At 40.5% G+C, this 17,388-nt stretch overlaps 1 protein-coding gene across 2 annotated transcripts; it reads left to right on the top strand.

The window, feature by feature from the left end:
• Nucleotides 1-5,569: 5,569 nt before the first annotated feature.
• Nucleotides 5,570-17,122, top strand: LOC308321776 (eukaryotic translation initiation factor 4 gamma 2-like). 2 transcript variants are annotated; one of them, XM_080772866.1, is made up of 22 exons: nt 5,570-5,752; nt 6,884-6,991; nt 7,489-7,554; nt 7,809-7,877; nt 8,361-8,498; nt 8,864-8,966; nt 9,639-9,770; nt 9,862-9,928; nt 10,112-10,263; nt 10,346-10,456; nt 10,543-10,725; nt 11,473-11,716; nt 11,878-12,047; nt 12,158-12,268; nt 12,671-12,799; nt 12,895-12,996; nt 13,083-13,298; nt 13,574-13,832; nt 14,536-14,740; nt 15,028-15,236; nt 15,376-15,497; nt 15,871-17,122. In XM_080772866.1, exons 4-22 carry the CDS (start codon nt 7,861-7,863, stop codon nt 15,934-15,936), a joined length of 2,736 nt encoding a protein of 911 aa, XP_080628992.1. In that variant the 5' UTR covers nt 5,570-5,752; nt 6,884-6,991; nt 7,489-7,554; nt 7,809-7,860; the 3' UTR covers nt 15,937-17,122. The 2 variants fall into 2 exon arrangements, with proteins under 2 accessions (XP_080628992.1, XP_080628993.1); XM_080772867.1 differs by having other exon boundaries at nt 11,578-11,716.
• The last annotated feature ends 266 nt before the right edge of the window (nt 17,123-17,388 follow it).

Genomic DNA, 17,388 nt, shown 5'->3' on the forward strand with positions numbered 1-17,388 from the left:
TTGTTCTCGAGTAGTCAGTCTCATTACATAATATCTATTAAGTATGCCTATAACGAATCCAGTTCTCTCCCCCAGGTCTATTATGTCTAGGCCTATGTAAGCACTAAGCACGGAGCAGAGTCAAAATCACAGAGACTACTTGTCAACCATGACTCAGAAAGTCCCTCAAGCTCAACACAATTTAAGGGATCTGACATCACACCATTGCTCTGCCTCAGCAGATCTATGCAGAGGGTGTGTGTAGAGAATGCTTAACCCACAATCAATATATGGCCCAAAGTTTTGTCCCATGCATTCATCAGCCATGTGTTCTCAATCCACATGATGCCCAAGCTGTCATACAGCTACCGATTACATAAACCATGAAGAGTAAATTAAATGGCTTTGTAGGCTAATTAATGCAATATAGTGTGGGTTTAAAGCATAGAGGTTTAAAGGTGACTGTGAGTTTCTGTGGAAAACAGTCATAACGTTATAGTCATAAAGCCAGTCAAGGGAATATGCACTGGGTTTTCATTACAACCTACACAGGACTAGAAAGTGAATTCAACAGGGACTTTAAATGAATTATTCAGAGTAGGCTAGCTACCTTTGTTCTTAATGTTATGCATGTTCTTTATGCTGAGAGTTCAGTCAATTATTTGGTGCATTCCAAAGAGATTTTTCCCCACTGTCGTTATCCCTTAATGGATAATTTCTGAGACCATAGCACTCAAGTGTTTGTGAGCGTGTAGGAATGTTCCTGAAAGTCTCTCTCTCTCTCTCTAGCTCTCTAGCGCTCTCTCTCTCTCTCTCTCTCTCTCTCTCTCTCTCTCTCTCTCTCTCTCTCTCTCTCTCTCTGTGTGTGTGAGTGAGTTTTTGATTGATTGATTGAAATATTTATTAACAGTTTGCAGAATTACAGTACATTTCAAGCACAAACTGTGTGAGTGTGTGTGAATTAATTAATTAATGAATCTTTATTTTCATCAATCTTGTCGTTAAGAGTAAAGACCCATCCCACGGGATTATAAGACACCAACTACATAAATAAACAATATCACGTTCACTTTCACTTCCCTGTGTGTGTGTGTGCGTGTGTGTTCCTTATCGAGGGGAAGCAACTAAACTAGTCAATAATAGGCAATAGATCTCTACTCTAGACTGTGAAGAAAGTGGTTTAAAAAAATCATCACCATCATCATAGGGGGCACTGTAGCACCATCTACTGGTCTTTTCTGGAAATAAAGTATTATTCCATTACACAGTTTCACTATCAAAGTACCATTCATCCCAATCCGAACTGAAACCTACTCTACATGCTAAAGTCTAAGAAATTATCCATTAAAACATTAAAATATGTACCGTAAGTTTTAGTATAAGACATACAGTATCGTTGCTGTTGGGCTCCGGCCTCAGTCCATGTTTCATCTTGACTAAATGTGACTAAATATAATATGTTTATAATAAATATAACAGCTCCATTGGAAATTAATGAAAATATAACATAGGCCTATAAAGGTTTCCACTAACCGACAGCGATGATATAGAACAATTTAACTTCACGTATACCAAAATCCTAAATTGTATATTATGCCTATTTATAAACATACAACAGAATATAACAAACTTAAGGCCTTCAGTTTTCAGTGCTTGATTAACAAAATTCATCATTAAAGGATCACTCACCAACAGGGACGCGCCCGTGCGCGCGGAATTTTCATGTTTTTAATTTATCAAATTTTGGTCCAAAATTATAGTATAGTAACTCACTTTGCTAGTTTTGGATGGCTCATGTAGGCCAGTCAATCGAAGGTTTGACCCAAAGGAAATTGCAATATAATCGTTCAAGGTTTTTTATTATGCATATAGGGTCATTCAAATAACATTTAAATTGTCAATGAAATATTTGGTGGATCATGGTAAATTCAGGGGTTGAAAGAAAAAATGTGGGGTTTTTCATGATTCTGAATCCTGTAAATAAACATGAATATATAAATGTGGTTGGGTACAGCTTGCATTAATATTCAAAGACTTGCCTGAGGGCTTTATTGGGGAAAACGGTGTAGCAGGGAAGCAGGCACACCAACAACAAAGTGAATAACAGAACAGAAGCCAACATGTCACCGACACATGAAGCTGGTCTATCCTGATACCTGGAATGCCATTGCAGTCAGAACTGCAGCATCATTCCCAACATGACATAGCACGTCATAGTACATGTATATATAGCATAGTATACCGGTAGTTAATATGCATAGTTTCATTATATAGATCGATATTCCACTGTTACGTTCTTAGCTTACGCATGTTTCATGATAAATGCTTTTTATGTGATGTATTCCCATGCTTTTTTGTTCTTGCTTAATGTAAATTGCTCTGGATTAAGAGCGTCTGCTAAATGCCTACATTGTAAATTGTAATTGTACACCAGCACAGTGCCAAAACAAAGTGTTGCAAAGGCAAACTTTCTGGCCCTGCTGTATTATAGATCTCTATATGATATAGATTCACTGATTTGGCCTATGTTTTGTATCTTAGCCAGTGGGTGGTGCTGCGTGCATGGAAATAGTTTGGGAATGACTTATCTATTATATAACAGGTAGTACACAATGTAATATGAGCCACACAGTGATGATTTAACTGTAGGCTAGGCATTACCGGCAGATACTGACTCTACATGACCAATCAATCATGGTGTATACATACTTAACAAACACAGTACCATCACTTCTTTCTCAGACGGCCCTCCTCTTCCTTCTACACACTAATGTGAAATAATGTTGGCAAATAATGAAGGTCTGAGTACAAAGTTAATGACATTATGCAGTCAGACAGTGTCAACTAAATTACCAGGACAATAGTAAGAAGCCATAGCCTGCCTTTAGCAGAGGAAGAGAGAAGGATTGGTGAAGCGAGGTAAAATATATTCTTATTTTTTCATCATTTAAGTCATTCATCATTTAATTTAGCCTACTACTTTTATCCTGTCATTCAAATTTAGATGGATCCATACATTTATAGGAATGGGGGTCATAGGGTCAAAAAGCCAATTAAATTTGCATTCCAAAGAGATGTCTCTACTGCCTGGTGATTAGATTATGCCATATATCATGGTCTGTTCAACAGCAGCCCCACGCCCCCACCAAAAAACCTTCTGCCTGGGAAAACTGATTGTAGCCCAAAATGCCCAGACATATTGTTAGCCAGCATTGTAATTATAGGGTGTTACTGTAGTACCATAGGTCTTAGGCCTATATTTTTTAAATTATCTATAACCTTGAGCTTATTTATTTTATTTAAAAGTAGAGTAGAGTATTGTAACTCCTGTTTGTCCTGTTATTTTGGCATTAGTCAAAACAATATTTGGTCAATAACAAATAATTTGTATTTGTAACAAAAAATAAAATATAAAAACTAAAATGTACTGTCAAACTTCCTGATTTAACATACATAGGATAGGCCTATCCTCCAGCTTCCTCCATCCTCCAGGCCTTTCCACCTCAGAGCCAGACTTTCCTAGCCTGGGTAAACCCCTCCCCCCTCGCCAGATTTGCATTCGAAATGTTGTCCAGCAGGGGGAGTGGGTTTACCCAGGCTAAGACTTTCCACCTTTGTTCCAAACTGGCTTGTGTGATCCGGTCTAACAGTAGATCAATCACCTTCATCATTTTATTTTAATGATTAAGTCTCGTTATCTTGACCACAAACTTCCGAATAGGCCTTGCCGGCAAGGCCTATTCGGAAGTTTGTGGTCAAGTTGTTACTGTTGTGAATGTGACAGCATAGGGGGAGAAGTGACACGCATGCAGGCAGGGTAACAGGTACGGTCGCCCAAAATCCCAGTTGCCATGGAAAGTTCGGAAATCCCACCCGAACGGTCCCACCCAAAAGCTTGGTGTGGTCGCCCAGTTGCACCACTCAGTTCACACAGGTGTGATTTTTTATTAACGGGTCGCTCTGCTGCCTCCTGCATTATGTGCAAATTTGAAACAGGTGGTATGCAGGGCCGTTCAGTGACTTCGACGAGTGCTTCCAAACTAATATAATTCAAGATCTGCTGCTGCAATGTTGGTGAGTTTAACGTTGTTTAATACAAGCAGATCGCAAAAGCAATTTCGATGAATGGGGAGTCAATGGAGGGTATTGCCAGACAGTGGCCTTGTGGTTAGAGTCAATGGAGGGTATTGCCAGACAGGGGCCTTAATTGTGGTTAGAGTGTCCGCCCTGAAACTGGGGCCGGGTCATACCAAAGACTGTAAAAATGGGACCCAATGCCTCCCTGCTTGGCACTCAGCATCAAAGGGTTGGATTGGGGGGTCAAATCAACTAATCAAATGATTCCCAAGCAGCTGCAGCTCACCGCTCCTTGGCTGTAGCTCACCGCTCCAAGAGATGGGTCAAATGCGGAGAACAAATTTCACTGTAGTAACTTGTGACAAATCGTATGACTTTGCAACTCTAGATTCATCCCATTATTTAAAAAAATCACACCTGTGTGAAGTGAGTGGTGCAACTCTGTGTGGGGGTCCCCGGAACATCCAGACCCCCAGGCCTAGGGGGCTGGGCCGGTTCCGGCGAGCCACCCCGAAACCTTCATATATCTACATAATTGATGTGTGTGTGTGTGTGTGTGTGTGTGTGTGTGTGTGTGTGTGTGTGTGTGTGTGTGTGTGTGTGTGTGTGTGTGTGTGTTAGGCTGCACAACAGTGATAGGCCTATAGGTGGTGAAAACCAACCAAAAGCTATTTTCATGCTCGGACACAGCCAGCCAGGGACACAGCCAGGGTTGACCCAGCCACACACAAAGCTCTGTATAGGAGTAGTTGCACCACTCAAAAATCTAGAGTTGCAAATTGCGGCTAGACAAATATATAGCCTATTATTATTTAAAAAAAATATGTTTGAGAATCACTTCATTGGTTTAAAGTAAACCACAACAAACAATGGACTAAATTATTTTTGTTCCTATGCCACCAAAATATGGAACGCCCTACCAACAAGTCATAAGACATATGGCAAATCCCTTGACTCCTTCAAAATCACTCTCAAAGGGCATCTACGGACGGCTGCAATTCGAAACTGGCCCCTGTAAAAATCTGAATATCATATCACTGTATTGTATATGTTTCTTTTCCCTTTTTACCTCCTTTATGATGAATTCATGTTCTGTTCTTTGACTATATAGATATAGAAGTGTCTATTTGTAAGTCTCTAAATGTTTTGATGAATTGAACAAGGTGGACCCTCTTGTAAACAAGTGTAATGCTTAATTGGGTTGTCCAGCTAACAGTCTTTGTATTGAGTTTGTGCTTGAAATGTACTGTAATTCGGCAAACTGTTAATAAATATTTCAATCAATCAAATTATGAAACAATCTCAAATAATCAACTACACTTTAGCTGTAGCTTATAATAATATTATTACTATTTGCTTATAATATAAGCGAACACGGAAAGTCTGGTGACGAGTATCGGGCTCGGCCAGTATCGGCTGTCTTCGGGCGAAGTGACGCGCTGTGTGAGTCAACTCCCCCTCCCCCACACATATAAATGTCCGGTGACGTAGCCCCTCAGTCAGCATTCTTTTCTTCTCTTCGCCGGTTTAGCTGCTAGCTAGCTCCGCTCTCTGCCAGCACAGGGAACAACGTTAGCAACGTTAGCTCTGCTCTCATCCTGATCCACCGTCGTCCAACCGCATCCCTTTTTCCTGTTTTAATTTATTTCTCCTTTGTGTGCCAGACAACAGCTACACTGACGTTCCTTCGGTGAAGGTAATTGTCGTTTTATATGATCGTGGAGGTGTTTGTATTTCCTCCAGGAATTGTGGATGGATGCTTGCTATCCGCCGGTTCGGTTGGCAAGCTAACTCTGGTTGTTGAAAAGAAAATGGGCCAGACATTTTTTTCCGTTAGCGCGACCGACTGAGTTTAGCACGACAAAACACACAAAAACGCGATATATTTAATGAGATGGATGGCCCTGTTCGGAAAATAAGACTTAAATGGCTGAGCTGAGCGAGGATATATTGGTGTTATTACATGTTTATTGTGGTTTACACAGAACAATTAAAAGCTAGGGAGTGTCGCAATGCTAGCTAGGCGCATGACGTTTTTTTTTCTTCCTTTCTCGTGCTCTGCTATTAACGTTTAACGATGAAAGCGCTTCGGAACGGAACAGTTATTACATACTAATACTATGCATTGCTGTTAGTTCACCGAGCGATCCTCTGCGTTTAACGGTGATTAACGGCCCTATGGAGTTATGTGACCATGTAGCCATTAGCTAGGTAGCTAGCCCCATAGCCAGATCCATCGGCCGGAAGATGTCGACGATAAAGGAAACCACCTGCGTTTTTATCACTCCATAGATGGCCCATGATGTCTAGCTTCCGCAAGTTCCGCTTTGTAGCCACATTAAAGTTACCGTGATTTTCGTGTCCCCCTGCTCACCCTACAATAAATATGCATTAATATCCTTTAAAAAAAAAAGAACAGTGGATTGGTTGGTTACAGTATGTCATACCCGACACCATGTCCAATGTTTTAACTGAGGCAGAATGGGGTGGAAAGGGAAACTGCTCCAGATGTGCTAGTTATATTGTACTATACTCTGTGTAATATGTGTGTGTATATGTATACAACATTTTAAATCTCGGATTGTAACACATTATATATTGCAATTGTGTTTCTGGAGCATTAAAATGTTCCCCATAGATAATGGGTTTTGTATCCTCCAGGGAACGCAGTCCTGCGTTCCCTAGTGGAGGATACGTTTGTATTACATGGAGTAGTATTATCTTGTATTAGTTTGTATTCTGTGAATAGCAGACATATTAATTGTGAGGATCTGTGATTATATCTAATTTGATACATGTATCTCTCTTTCTCTCCTTTTTATTTTAGATCGCTTTTTTCCCGCCCCATCCCTTTTACATTATTCTTTTCAGATATTCTTTGCCAAGCCGCCAAAGTGGAGAGTGCGATCGTAGAAGGGGGTGCTTCTCGTTTAAGGTATGTAGCACATCATTTAGATTGTTGTATCTATCTCTATATAGATGGGGAGAGGGCTTTTTATTGAGGGGGCGCTATCCCCTCCTATATACAGGGTTAATGTTTGTCTTTAGTTCAATGTTTGTTTTGTAAACGCCATTGACAATGAAGGGAAAATGTATGTCATAATTTTCCTCATTTTACGTCATATTGTCTTTTTTTATTGTTAATGCCATTTAATGTTTGTTTTATATCAACATGAGTCAGACTTTAATATATTAGCACCCCTCACCTCACTTTTTTTAATAATAAGACATAACCGATGCATCAACATGACATAACAAGACAGACACCAGACTATATAGATATTCGTTTTTATTGTTTTTATTTTTTAATTTACTGTTTTTATTGGTTTTTATTTATCGATACACAAACATTATAAATCGTGTATATATATATTTTACAGTTATCATGTTTAAATCAAAGTCCAACATCTGTCCTTTCTCCTTCTGTATCAGTGCTTCTGTGGGGGGAGGAGGAGGTCGTGGTGCTTCTCAGCACTATCCCAAGACTGTCGGCAACAGGTGCCTTTTTTAAAAACTTTTACTTTGCATCTAGAAGAGTGGTTCTCAAACACTTTCATGTCAAGGACCCCCAAATTAATATGTATTAGGCCAAGGACCCCCATCTGAAAAAGCGTGATAGATGAGTGATGTCAAGGCTGGCCACATGTAGTCCGAGGTCCACATTGGAGCCATGCTGTTCCATGTGGAAATGCCAAGATCCACATGTTTCGAACTTATATATATTTTTTATTTTTATTCTCCACTGAAAACAGGACTGGTCAGCAAGGCTTGTATGCAGTAACCGATCCAGGATTGTCAATTTGGATGGGCAAACCAAAGTGGTGGGTGGTCCAAATCAAGTAATGGGCCAGAGTCAGTAATTTTGGCTGGGCCGTTAAAGTTTGCACTTCCCATGTCGTTCAATTACAGTAGGAATGTTGTCTGTGGTATAGGTATGTTCTCGCCAGTCATTTAGAGAGGGTCAGTTGTCCAAGTTGGCCCATTAGGCCCACCCACAGCGCCATATCGGCTTGTAGCATAAAGGCAATCAATAATTGAAAGCCATTTTGTCATTCTCAAGAGCAAAATGGCTGCCATGTGGCATCTAAAGGTGAAAAGGGCAGAATTTGTTGACATGATTGAGCTAATTCTCTTTGAGTCCAAAATAATTGGAAATGTTGGAAAGCCAAGAATTATACAGTGTGTGTGTGTGTATATCATGTGTGTCTTGTGAGAATTTGCAACATTGCACATGACTCATTGTGTTTCCAGCTTCAACTGAACAATAAACTTTAATAACAGTTGTATTTGTTTGTGCATTGCAGCGAGCTCCTGGGGAAACAAACCCCAGGACCTGGCGAACAGAAACAGAAATGGGTACCTTCTCGAAGCACTAGACAGCGAGAGGTTCCTTCCTCCAACGAAAAAGAACAACATGATGCAATCTTCAGAAAAGTGAGAGGGTATGTTTCCAAAACGACCCCAAATCTGCTGAATCACAGATTTACTCAACTGTACGCCACAAAGCTCCTTTTCTGCTGCCGATAAGACTGATAGTGCAGAAATGACATCTATTCACCTGTACAGTGTAACATTTCTAATAACTTGGGCAAGAAATGGGCCATGCAGTTGGTCAATTTGGTTCTTTGTACATTTGCGGCTGCTAGTTTAAAAAATCTCCATGCCAGAAAAACTACCATGCATTGTAGCGGAGTATTATAACACAGTCAAGCTACAGTAGTAACAAATCTCTTTACCAGTCAGTAGTCTGCAGCATTTATTTATTAGTGGGACTAACTATGTATTTTAATTTCCCTTTTCTCTTAAGCATACTTAATAAGCTGACCCCTGAGAAGTTTGACAAGCTATGCCTTGAGCTCCTGAATGTGGGTGTAGATGCAAAACTGGTCTTAAAAGGAGTCATCTTGCTGGTAAGTACAGTAGCTGTAGTAGGGTCGGGTCGATGTAAGTCCAGTCAAATCATGAGCAAACGACCAGTATAATGTTGTACGACTACTGGCACGTGTGTACCATATTTGAATTGGTGGATGGCTATAGGCCCACAGGTTCATGATCTGGCCCCAAATTGTGCCGATATGATCAATATTTGACTACAGGACATGGTCAAAACCAAAATGTGCTCTGAAATTGTATTACCCCATTCTGACCGGAGATCAGATTCTAAAAATGTCTGTTTGAAAATGACAGTTTTCTGGAAAAGCTATGTTTCTATGTCCGTCGTTCGATTTTTCAAAAATAGCAGACCTACAAGCTCGTAGCGTGCCACGGGTGCATGCTTTAGTTCCGACATACTATTGATCCGAAACATCAATCCTAACCTAATTGCAAGCACGGGAGCAGCGCATGTCCCCCCGCTTCGGATCTTCGGTGTGTCGGAAAAGCGTGCGCACCACTTGGTGGCATGCTATGAGCTTGTAGATCTGCTATTTTCAATGGCTAAAGCATAGCATAATGCTAACACCAAAAGGGGTTCCCGCCCAAAATGGGTTAATGGTACTATGAGCCGCTGTGTAGCTAAAAATCAAGTGGTTTGAGCCCAACTGTCACTGGTACTTTATCTGATTATTTCTTTCTTTGTTCAGATTGTCGACAAAGCCCTTGAAGAGCCCAAGTATAGTTCACTATACGCTCAGCTATGTCTGCGCTTGGCAGAGGAGGCTCCCAACTTTGATGGCCCGTCACCAGACATTACAACACCACAAAAGCAGAGCACTGTAAGTACAGCCTTTGTGGGTGGAAAATGAGGTCTCGCCACAACTTTTCAGACCCTTTTCTTGAAACTGTTGCTGTACTCTTTGTTTTCAGACATTCAGGAGACTTCTGATTTCCAAGCTTCAAGATGAATTTGAGAACCGCGCCAAAAATGTTGACAGTGAGTAAATAAGATGCACCTGTTAATGTTTCAGATATCGTAACGTATGACATGATCCTTGGATTAAACTTGAATGTTTCAGATGTAACGTATGACATGATCCTTGGATTAAACTTTAATGTTTCAGATGTCGTAACGTATGACATGATCCTTGGATTAAACTTTCCACTTGTCTTTCCACAGTCTATGACAAACATGATGGCCCTCTCACCAATGAGGAAGAGGAGCAGCGCACTATTGCCAAGTACAAGATGCTTGGCAACATCAAATTCATTGGGGAGCTTGGGAAAAATGATCTTATCCATGAATCTATCCTTCATAAGTGCATCAAAACAGTAAGTTGAGAGAGCACTGACATTTTTAGTTTGGAAGTTGTATGTTTTAACCTATACCTTACAATGAATGTCCTTGTTGCAGCTTTTGGAAAAGAAGAAGAGAGTCCAACTTAAGGATATGGGGGAGGATTTGGAATGCCTCTGTCAGATAATGAGAACAGTGGGGCCTAGGCTTGATCATGAAAAGGCAAAGGTAATGATGATTCAGAATGCATAGTTTGAATAAAAGGTGTAATCTTGAAAATTCCTCTTTCTTACATGACTCCTTTCTCTTTCCAGTCTTTAATGAATCAGTACTTTGGCCGCATGCACTCCTTAATGAACAACAAGGACTTGCCTGCAAGGATTCGTTTCTTGCTGCAGGATACCCTGGAGTTGCGAGAGAACAATTGGGTGGCTCGCAAAGCTTTTATTGACAATGGACCAAAGACGATTAACCAGATTCGTCAAGATGCAGTAAAGGTTTGTTTACATAAATAGCATAATGTATGTCAAAGCTTTAGATGACTCACCAAAGAGTCTTATTGGTCAGAATTTGCTGCCTGGGAGTTTTCCATCATGGTGCCTGAGTAAACTGACTTTCAAGGGGCTTTGAGGTCTCATTTATAAAATAGAAAATTATTGTAAGATTGAAAACCTAATGATGTCCAAGGCACCCTGTTGTGTTGTGCAAAGCTTACATTTTTTGCATGGCTCAGCAAAGATGGAAAATTTCCCTCACACGTTTTCTGCTAAAGGGAGCCTTTTCAGGGTTCAACGAGTTGCAACAGTAAGTTAAATAATGCCAACAATCAACATACATTTGAGGTGGAAATTACTGTAGTACATGTAAACAATTTGTGCCCAATATAGAATTTATACTGCACTGTAATAGTGTGGAGAATAAACAAAAGGACCAAGATGTATGCCTTTAGAGGCTGAAATGCAACATTCATTTGCAATCTTGAGCATTCATCCAGTTACAATGCACACTTAAAGAAATTTCCCCAAGATACAAATTGTGCACTACAGAAACCCTGAAGAGCCTTCCTTACATTGACAAACATCATGGCATAAGAATCACTGTCTAGTCTTTTGTTATATCATCAAATATATTTGAAATGCATTTGTCAATTTTAAATATAAGCTGGCATAGTTTTTGTTTGTTGTACTAATAGAAAAGTCCATATCTATGGTTTTTCTGAATGGATGCAAACTTGTACTTTGCAGGATTTGGGTGTTTTTATTCCACCAATGGCCCAGGTTAACGAATGGATGCAAATGGCGCAAATGGCCCAGGGTCTTTCTGAATGGATGCAAAATTGTACTTTGCAGGATTTGGGCGTATTTATTCCACCAATGGCCCAAGGAAATAGAACTGACTTCTTTATGGAAAACGCCTTCCTACAACAACGTTTCAAACTTGACAGGGAAACTCTTGGCGGGTTGGCTGAAATGTTTGGACAAATGCCTGGTAAGATGACTCAAGGGGGTCACTGAAAATGTACCGTATTTTTTTATATTTGGGCTTTTGTGTTCCAAATCTTTTCATAAAAGAGCAGATTATCTTAGTCTTTATTGTACAACAAAATATAACTTCCCCCCCCCCCCCCCTCAATTTTGTTTGCTCCGTAGGATGTGGTATTGGCACAGGTCCAGGGGTTATTCAGGACCGCTACTCTCCCACCATGGGACGTCATCGCATTAACCCACTCTTCAACGGACACAGTGGTGGTGGACACGCTGCCCCCGCCCCCCAGTCTCAGTTTGACATGGGAGGCAAATCCTTCATGAAATCAAATCAAGTAAATACTCAATACGTATAATAAGTAAAGTTGCATCAGTCGGTTGGTGTTATGAATACAAAACGACCGTTGTTGTTGCACACATTAATGTTTCAACATGTGTTCCAAAGGGACAGAGTCTGCCGTTCTACAACCAGAACCAGAATCACGTAATGCAACAACAGGCTCAAAACAAGGATATGGCTCCACGGTTCATCAAGAAAGGACTCAATGTTGATGAGGTACAAAACCTTTGCTCGTCACTGTGGATTAAATTATTGTGTATATTGTATCTTCATATCATGTAGTGTTCTGTAAAGGCGTAGTTTTGCATTTATTTTGTCTCCATATTATTTGGTTGGTACTCCAGTATGCACTGTCTTGTTGGCAACTTTAACCCTGATGTCCCCATTTTGGGAACATCACAGGTAAACATGTTTGAAAAATGAGATCTACAAGCTCACAACACTGAGCATCCATTTTAAAAGGTTGGGCGGAAAGGTGGAAAAATTATTAAACGGGGCTTTAACAGCATTGTAGGCCATACATGCAGTTCAATGACGCCTGTAACTGGCATTCTACATTCACACCTGATTTACACCAAATGCATCAAAAGCTTATTGTACTTGCTTTAACCCTTCTAGATAAGTCTGAGACCAGCGCAGTCATTCCTTATGAATAAAAACCAAGTGCCAAAGTTGCAGCCACAGTTACCAACCATGATTCCTCCAAGTGCTCAACCTCAACGCACACAAACTCCTCCACTGGGACAGGTACAGACTGGGAACAAATGCAACCCTTAAATCCATATGACGTATATGATAAATTCACCTGTCTAAAACAAACTCATTTTGCATCTCTTTGGCAGTCTCCACAGCTCGGTCTGAAAACCAACCCCCCTCCTATTCAGGAAAAACCAAAGACCAACAAAAAACCTCCTCCCACAAAGGAAGAGTTGATTAAAATGACTGTAAGTTCTTTAGATTAAGCGTTTGCACATCCTAGTTTATTTCATGCAGAAGATGTATTTGGTATTGATTGGTATGCTTCTTTTAGGAGACATTAGTGACAGATTACCTTAACAGCAAGAACATTGAAGAAGCTGTCAATGGTGTCCGGGACATGAGGGCTCCCAAACACTTTTTGCCTGAGATGTTGAGCAAGATCGTGATCTGCTCTCTTGATCGCTCTGATGAAGACAAGGAGGATGCCAGCACTTTGATCAATGCTCTGCGTACTGAGGGTCTTGCCTCTGGTGAAAACTTCATGCAGGTAAGCCTAGAGTTGGGCTGCAACGCACCAAATAATGCTCTTATGGCAGTGTATTTGTCCACAATGAAAATGATGGGTGCACTGCAATCATTCCAATATGATATATCCCTCTGCGGCAGGTAGAGGGATTAATGTTGTGAGTGATCAATCACTCACATAACCATGATTTAGTCTGCACTGCATTGAGTGTGAAACCTGAAGTAGTAAAATAATTATCGTATGAACACAGCTGCTACAACAACCTTTCAATGCTGACTTTTCCATCTTCTTGATAGGCGTTTCTGAGTGTTCTTGACCAGTGTCCGAAGATCGAGGTGGATATCCCACTGGTGAAGTCCTACTTGGCTCAGTTTGCAGCAAGGGCCATCATTGCAGAGCTTGTGAGCGTTGCGGAGCTGGCCCATCCCCTGGAGAATGGCACCCATTTCCCTCTGTTCCTGCTCTGTCTTCAGCAAACGGCCAAACTTAAGGACCGCGAGTGGCTGACGGATCTGTTCCAGCAGAGCAAGGTCAACATGCAGAAGATGCTCCCTGGTATGTCCAAACCTAAGTCACTACAGTGTTCAATTAAACATTAATAAAGTTGTCTAGATTTGGATCACTAGACTGCTGGGATACATTTGACAACGGATGTGAGACATAACATTCCAGATGCACGATATAATCGGTAGCATATCGAAATTGGCCATTTTGGCCATAAAAAGGCCATATCTGTGATTCGGTATCGAACCGATCTTAACCTAATCCTGATTATTTTCACCAATATTGATGGCACACTAATGTGACTGGCGATGGCTTTGTACTTGCCGAGCTGCCTGTCGTGTCCGAGTGTCAGCTGTTAGTGGGGAGGGGGGCGCTTATCTACTTTTACCAACCAAACTAATGTAAATTCAGCAATGATTTCAATATAAATCGGTATTGGCCAATATGACCCTGCAAATCTGTCATAATTTCAATATCTAACATAGATACTACTGTTTAAATGAGCCGTCACTTGGCATGTGCACTTATGTTATATTATGCTTGAATATAATGGAATACCCTGAAGAAGGTAAAATGAAAGTTGTTGTTTTTGCATTGTAACTACGAGTTGTAGCTGTAGCAACCTTTCCTCTCTTCATGAATATATATATATATATATATATATATATATATATATATTTTTTTTTAGATTGGCACAAGCTGAACCTGGTATGACTGCATTCTTGTTTACTGAACCTTTCTTCTCTCCTCTAAGAAATTGACCAAAATAAGGACAAGATGCTGGAGATCTTGGACGGCAAAGGGTTGAGCTTTCTGTTCCCTCTGATGAAACTTGAGAAGGAGCTGCTGAAACAGATTCAAACGGACCCCTCTCCCCAGTCCATCTACAAGTGGATCAAAGACAACATCTCCCCCAAACTTCACACTGACAAAGGCTTTGTCAACATCCTTGTGACCAGGTATGTGTTCTGTGCCAAATTCAATCTACCATACTAGTGTCCTGTAGATCAAAGTCTAAATCAAATCAAAGTCTAAATCAAAGATGTATTTTATACAGTTTGTGCAGTGGTGTTGTGTAACAAATAAAATACTGTACTAATGGCTGCTCAGAATGTGTTGCGCTTGTAGTTTATAGAATGCCCCCCCCCCCCTCAATTGCTGCACACTTAACCCATACTGCATTCCGTTCCTAAACCAAGCACCATAGTTTTGTTCTTAGACTCATTGTTTACCTCTTCCTCATCAGCTTCCTGCAGTACATTGCATATGAGATCGATGCCAATGAGGAGGCGGACCAGCTTGCAGCCCCCACCAAGGAACAACTTGATCAAGAGAAGCTGCTGCTGCTGGCTTTCAAACCAGTCATGCAGAAGTTTCTGCACGATCACACTGACCTGCAAGTCAGCGCCCTCTATGCCCTGCAGGTCCACTGCAATGCTAGTGCTTTCCCTAAAGGTATGTGCAAGCTTGGAGGCTATTCCTATAAGGGCCAGTGCATGTTCTTCTGTGTGCATTAGATTTTTTCCAACGGTACTATGTGCTGTTAAAGGATCTTGCACAATGGTTTTATTTCTACTGTCTCTCTCTCCCTCAGGCATGTTACTGCGTTACTATGTGAATCTTTATGATATGGAAATAATTGAAGAAGAAGCCTTCCTTGCATGGAAAGAAGATATTACCCAAGAGTTTCCTGGAAAGGGAAAAGCATTATTTCAGGTATGTTGTAGTATTCATCCTAGTGAGTTGATTTAAACCATTTTAGGCGGGAACCCCTTTTGTTGTTAAACATTATGTTATAATTTAGCTATTGAAAAATAGCAGATCTACAAGCTCATAGCGTGCCACCGAGTGGTGAGCTACAAGCTTGTAGGTCTGCTATTTTTGAAAGAATCGTGAAAATGTGTCGCAAATCCTGACAAACTGTCAGGATTTAGAAGACATTTTAGAAATTTCGACGTCAGGCCTAAATGGGTTAAATGTTTGCCAGGATGTGTGTGTGTGTGTGTGTGTGTATATAGGGATGTATAGATCTGTGATTCCCCACAATGCATTGACCTTCATTTTGAGACCATGTTGTTTTGTGCTGCAGGTGAACCAGTGGCTCACCTGGCTGGAGACAGCTGAAGAAGAGGAGTCGGAAGATGAAGCCGATTGAGGAACCAGCCAAAGCCTTATGGTGTGAAGCTGAGATTTAATAACAGCTTTTCTTTTCTCTTTGTGCCCCATTCCACCCTTAAGCCTGATTTACACTTTGTCATACAATGGTGTGTCGAAAATGGCAGATCTACAAGCTTGCAATGCGTCACATCTGTAACATGTTGTAGATCAGCTATTTTTTGAACTGATGATGGAGCATAAATTATGCATAACCTTCCCCATATATAGATGTGTAATCTAACAACTGTTACGGTTTATTTTGCCATGTTAAGCCAATACATCTTTTTTTCTCTTCTCTGTTGCCCTCCTTGCTCTGCTCTGCTCCGGCTCACGGTGTTAAAGATAAACCATTATACACATACAGTAGTAGCAGTTTGAAATCTTAACCCTTTTCTACCACTACAAATGTATTGCAAAGGGCCTGGCCCTACTACTTTACCTTGTATTTGTGTTAACTGATTAGAAGTGTTGCTGAAATGCACTTTTTGCTCATCGTACTTGAGTCGTTGCAATAGTCTTATACATTCATCCATGGATATTTGCTCTTGCATATAATCCTAAAGTAATCATGCTGACAAAACTTTAATGGCTAGTTGTTTCTACCTCCTTGTTAATGGGCATCATGTGCTTGAAGTTCAATTCTGTCAGCCTATTTCAAAGGAAAATGCCTAGAGTCTGGACTCACGCATGTCTTTATCAATAGCCTGGTTAACTTACATAATTTACCCTGATTGTAGGAACAAAAATTCAGTCCTTAAGTGCTTGTAGGACACGTGCTGGAAGAGATGAAAATGAAAGTATGCGGCCTTGTTAATTTATCAACCCCATGTTGGTCTGTACCTCCGCTTGTATGTTAAACTTTGATACTTGAATTCCTCATTGGCAACATGTTCGCAATTAGCCATGGTTGTGTCTGTTTCTTTTTAACAATTTCCAGCTCATACTATTAAGCATAACTTAATATGGACTGAATTTGATTTTGATACTTAGATTTTCCACCTTGTGTGAAAATTTTAAGCCCATTTGCCATATTTGTCTAATCTAGATATTTATTGTTTTTAATTATAAACATCAAATTATCAAACTGTACAATGAAACTTTATATTTAAGTGTTACTGTAAGTGCTACGAAATGTGTAAGTGTACCACTATGGCCCAATTTCAATAAAGATAACAGACAACCGAGTTTTTTTTTTTCTTCCTTTCTCTATGATCTCAATGCTGCTGTCTATTTTAGGACCTCCCACAGCAGTCAGATTATCATTAAAGTTGTTACTTGAGCAACTACTGTAATCGGCTATTCGGCTGGGTGTGTCGTCTGTGTTTGGCCAATCAGGGACCAAGTATGTTGTGTTGTCTGACGGCCAATCTGGGTAACTGGTCCTTTTCAAGGTTGGTATAGGGTCTCTAAGCCATTTAGAATGGCATAGATCTCTGCCGTACCCAGGCAG

The sequence above is a fragment of the Protomyctophum bolini genome (assembly GCF_963924005.1).
Source record: "Protomyctophum bolini genome assembly, chromosome: 1".
In the NCBI taxonomy this organism is placed as follows: Eukaryota; Metazoa; Chordata; class Actinopteri; order Myctophiformes; family Myctophidae; genus Protomyctophum; species Protomyctophum bolini.

Coding starts and splice junctions, on each gene's coding strand:
- LOC308321776 (XM_080772866.1), top strand. Junction 9,771..9,861: donor CACCACAAAAGCAGAGCACT/GTAAGTACAGCC, acceptor CTTTGTTTTCAG/ACATTCAGGAGACTTCTGAT. Junction 14,741..15,027: donor GTCAACATCCTTGTGACCAG/GTATGTGTTCTG, acceptor CTTCCTCATCAG/CTTCCTGCAGTACATTGCAT.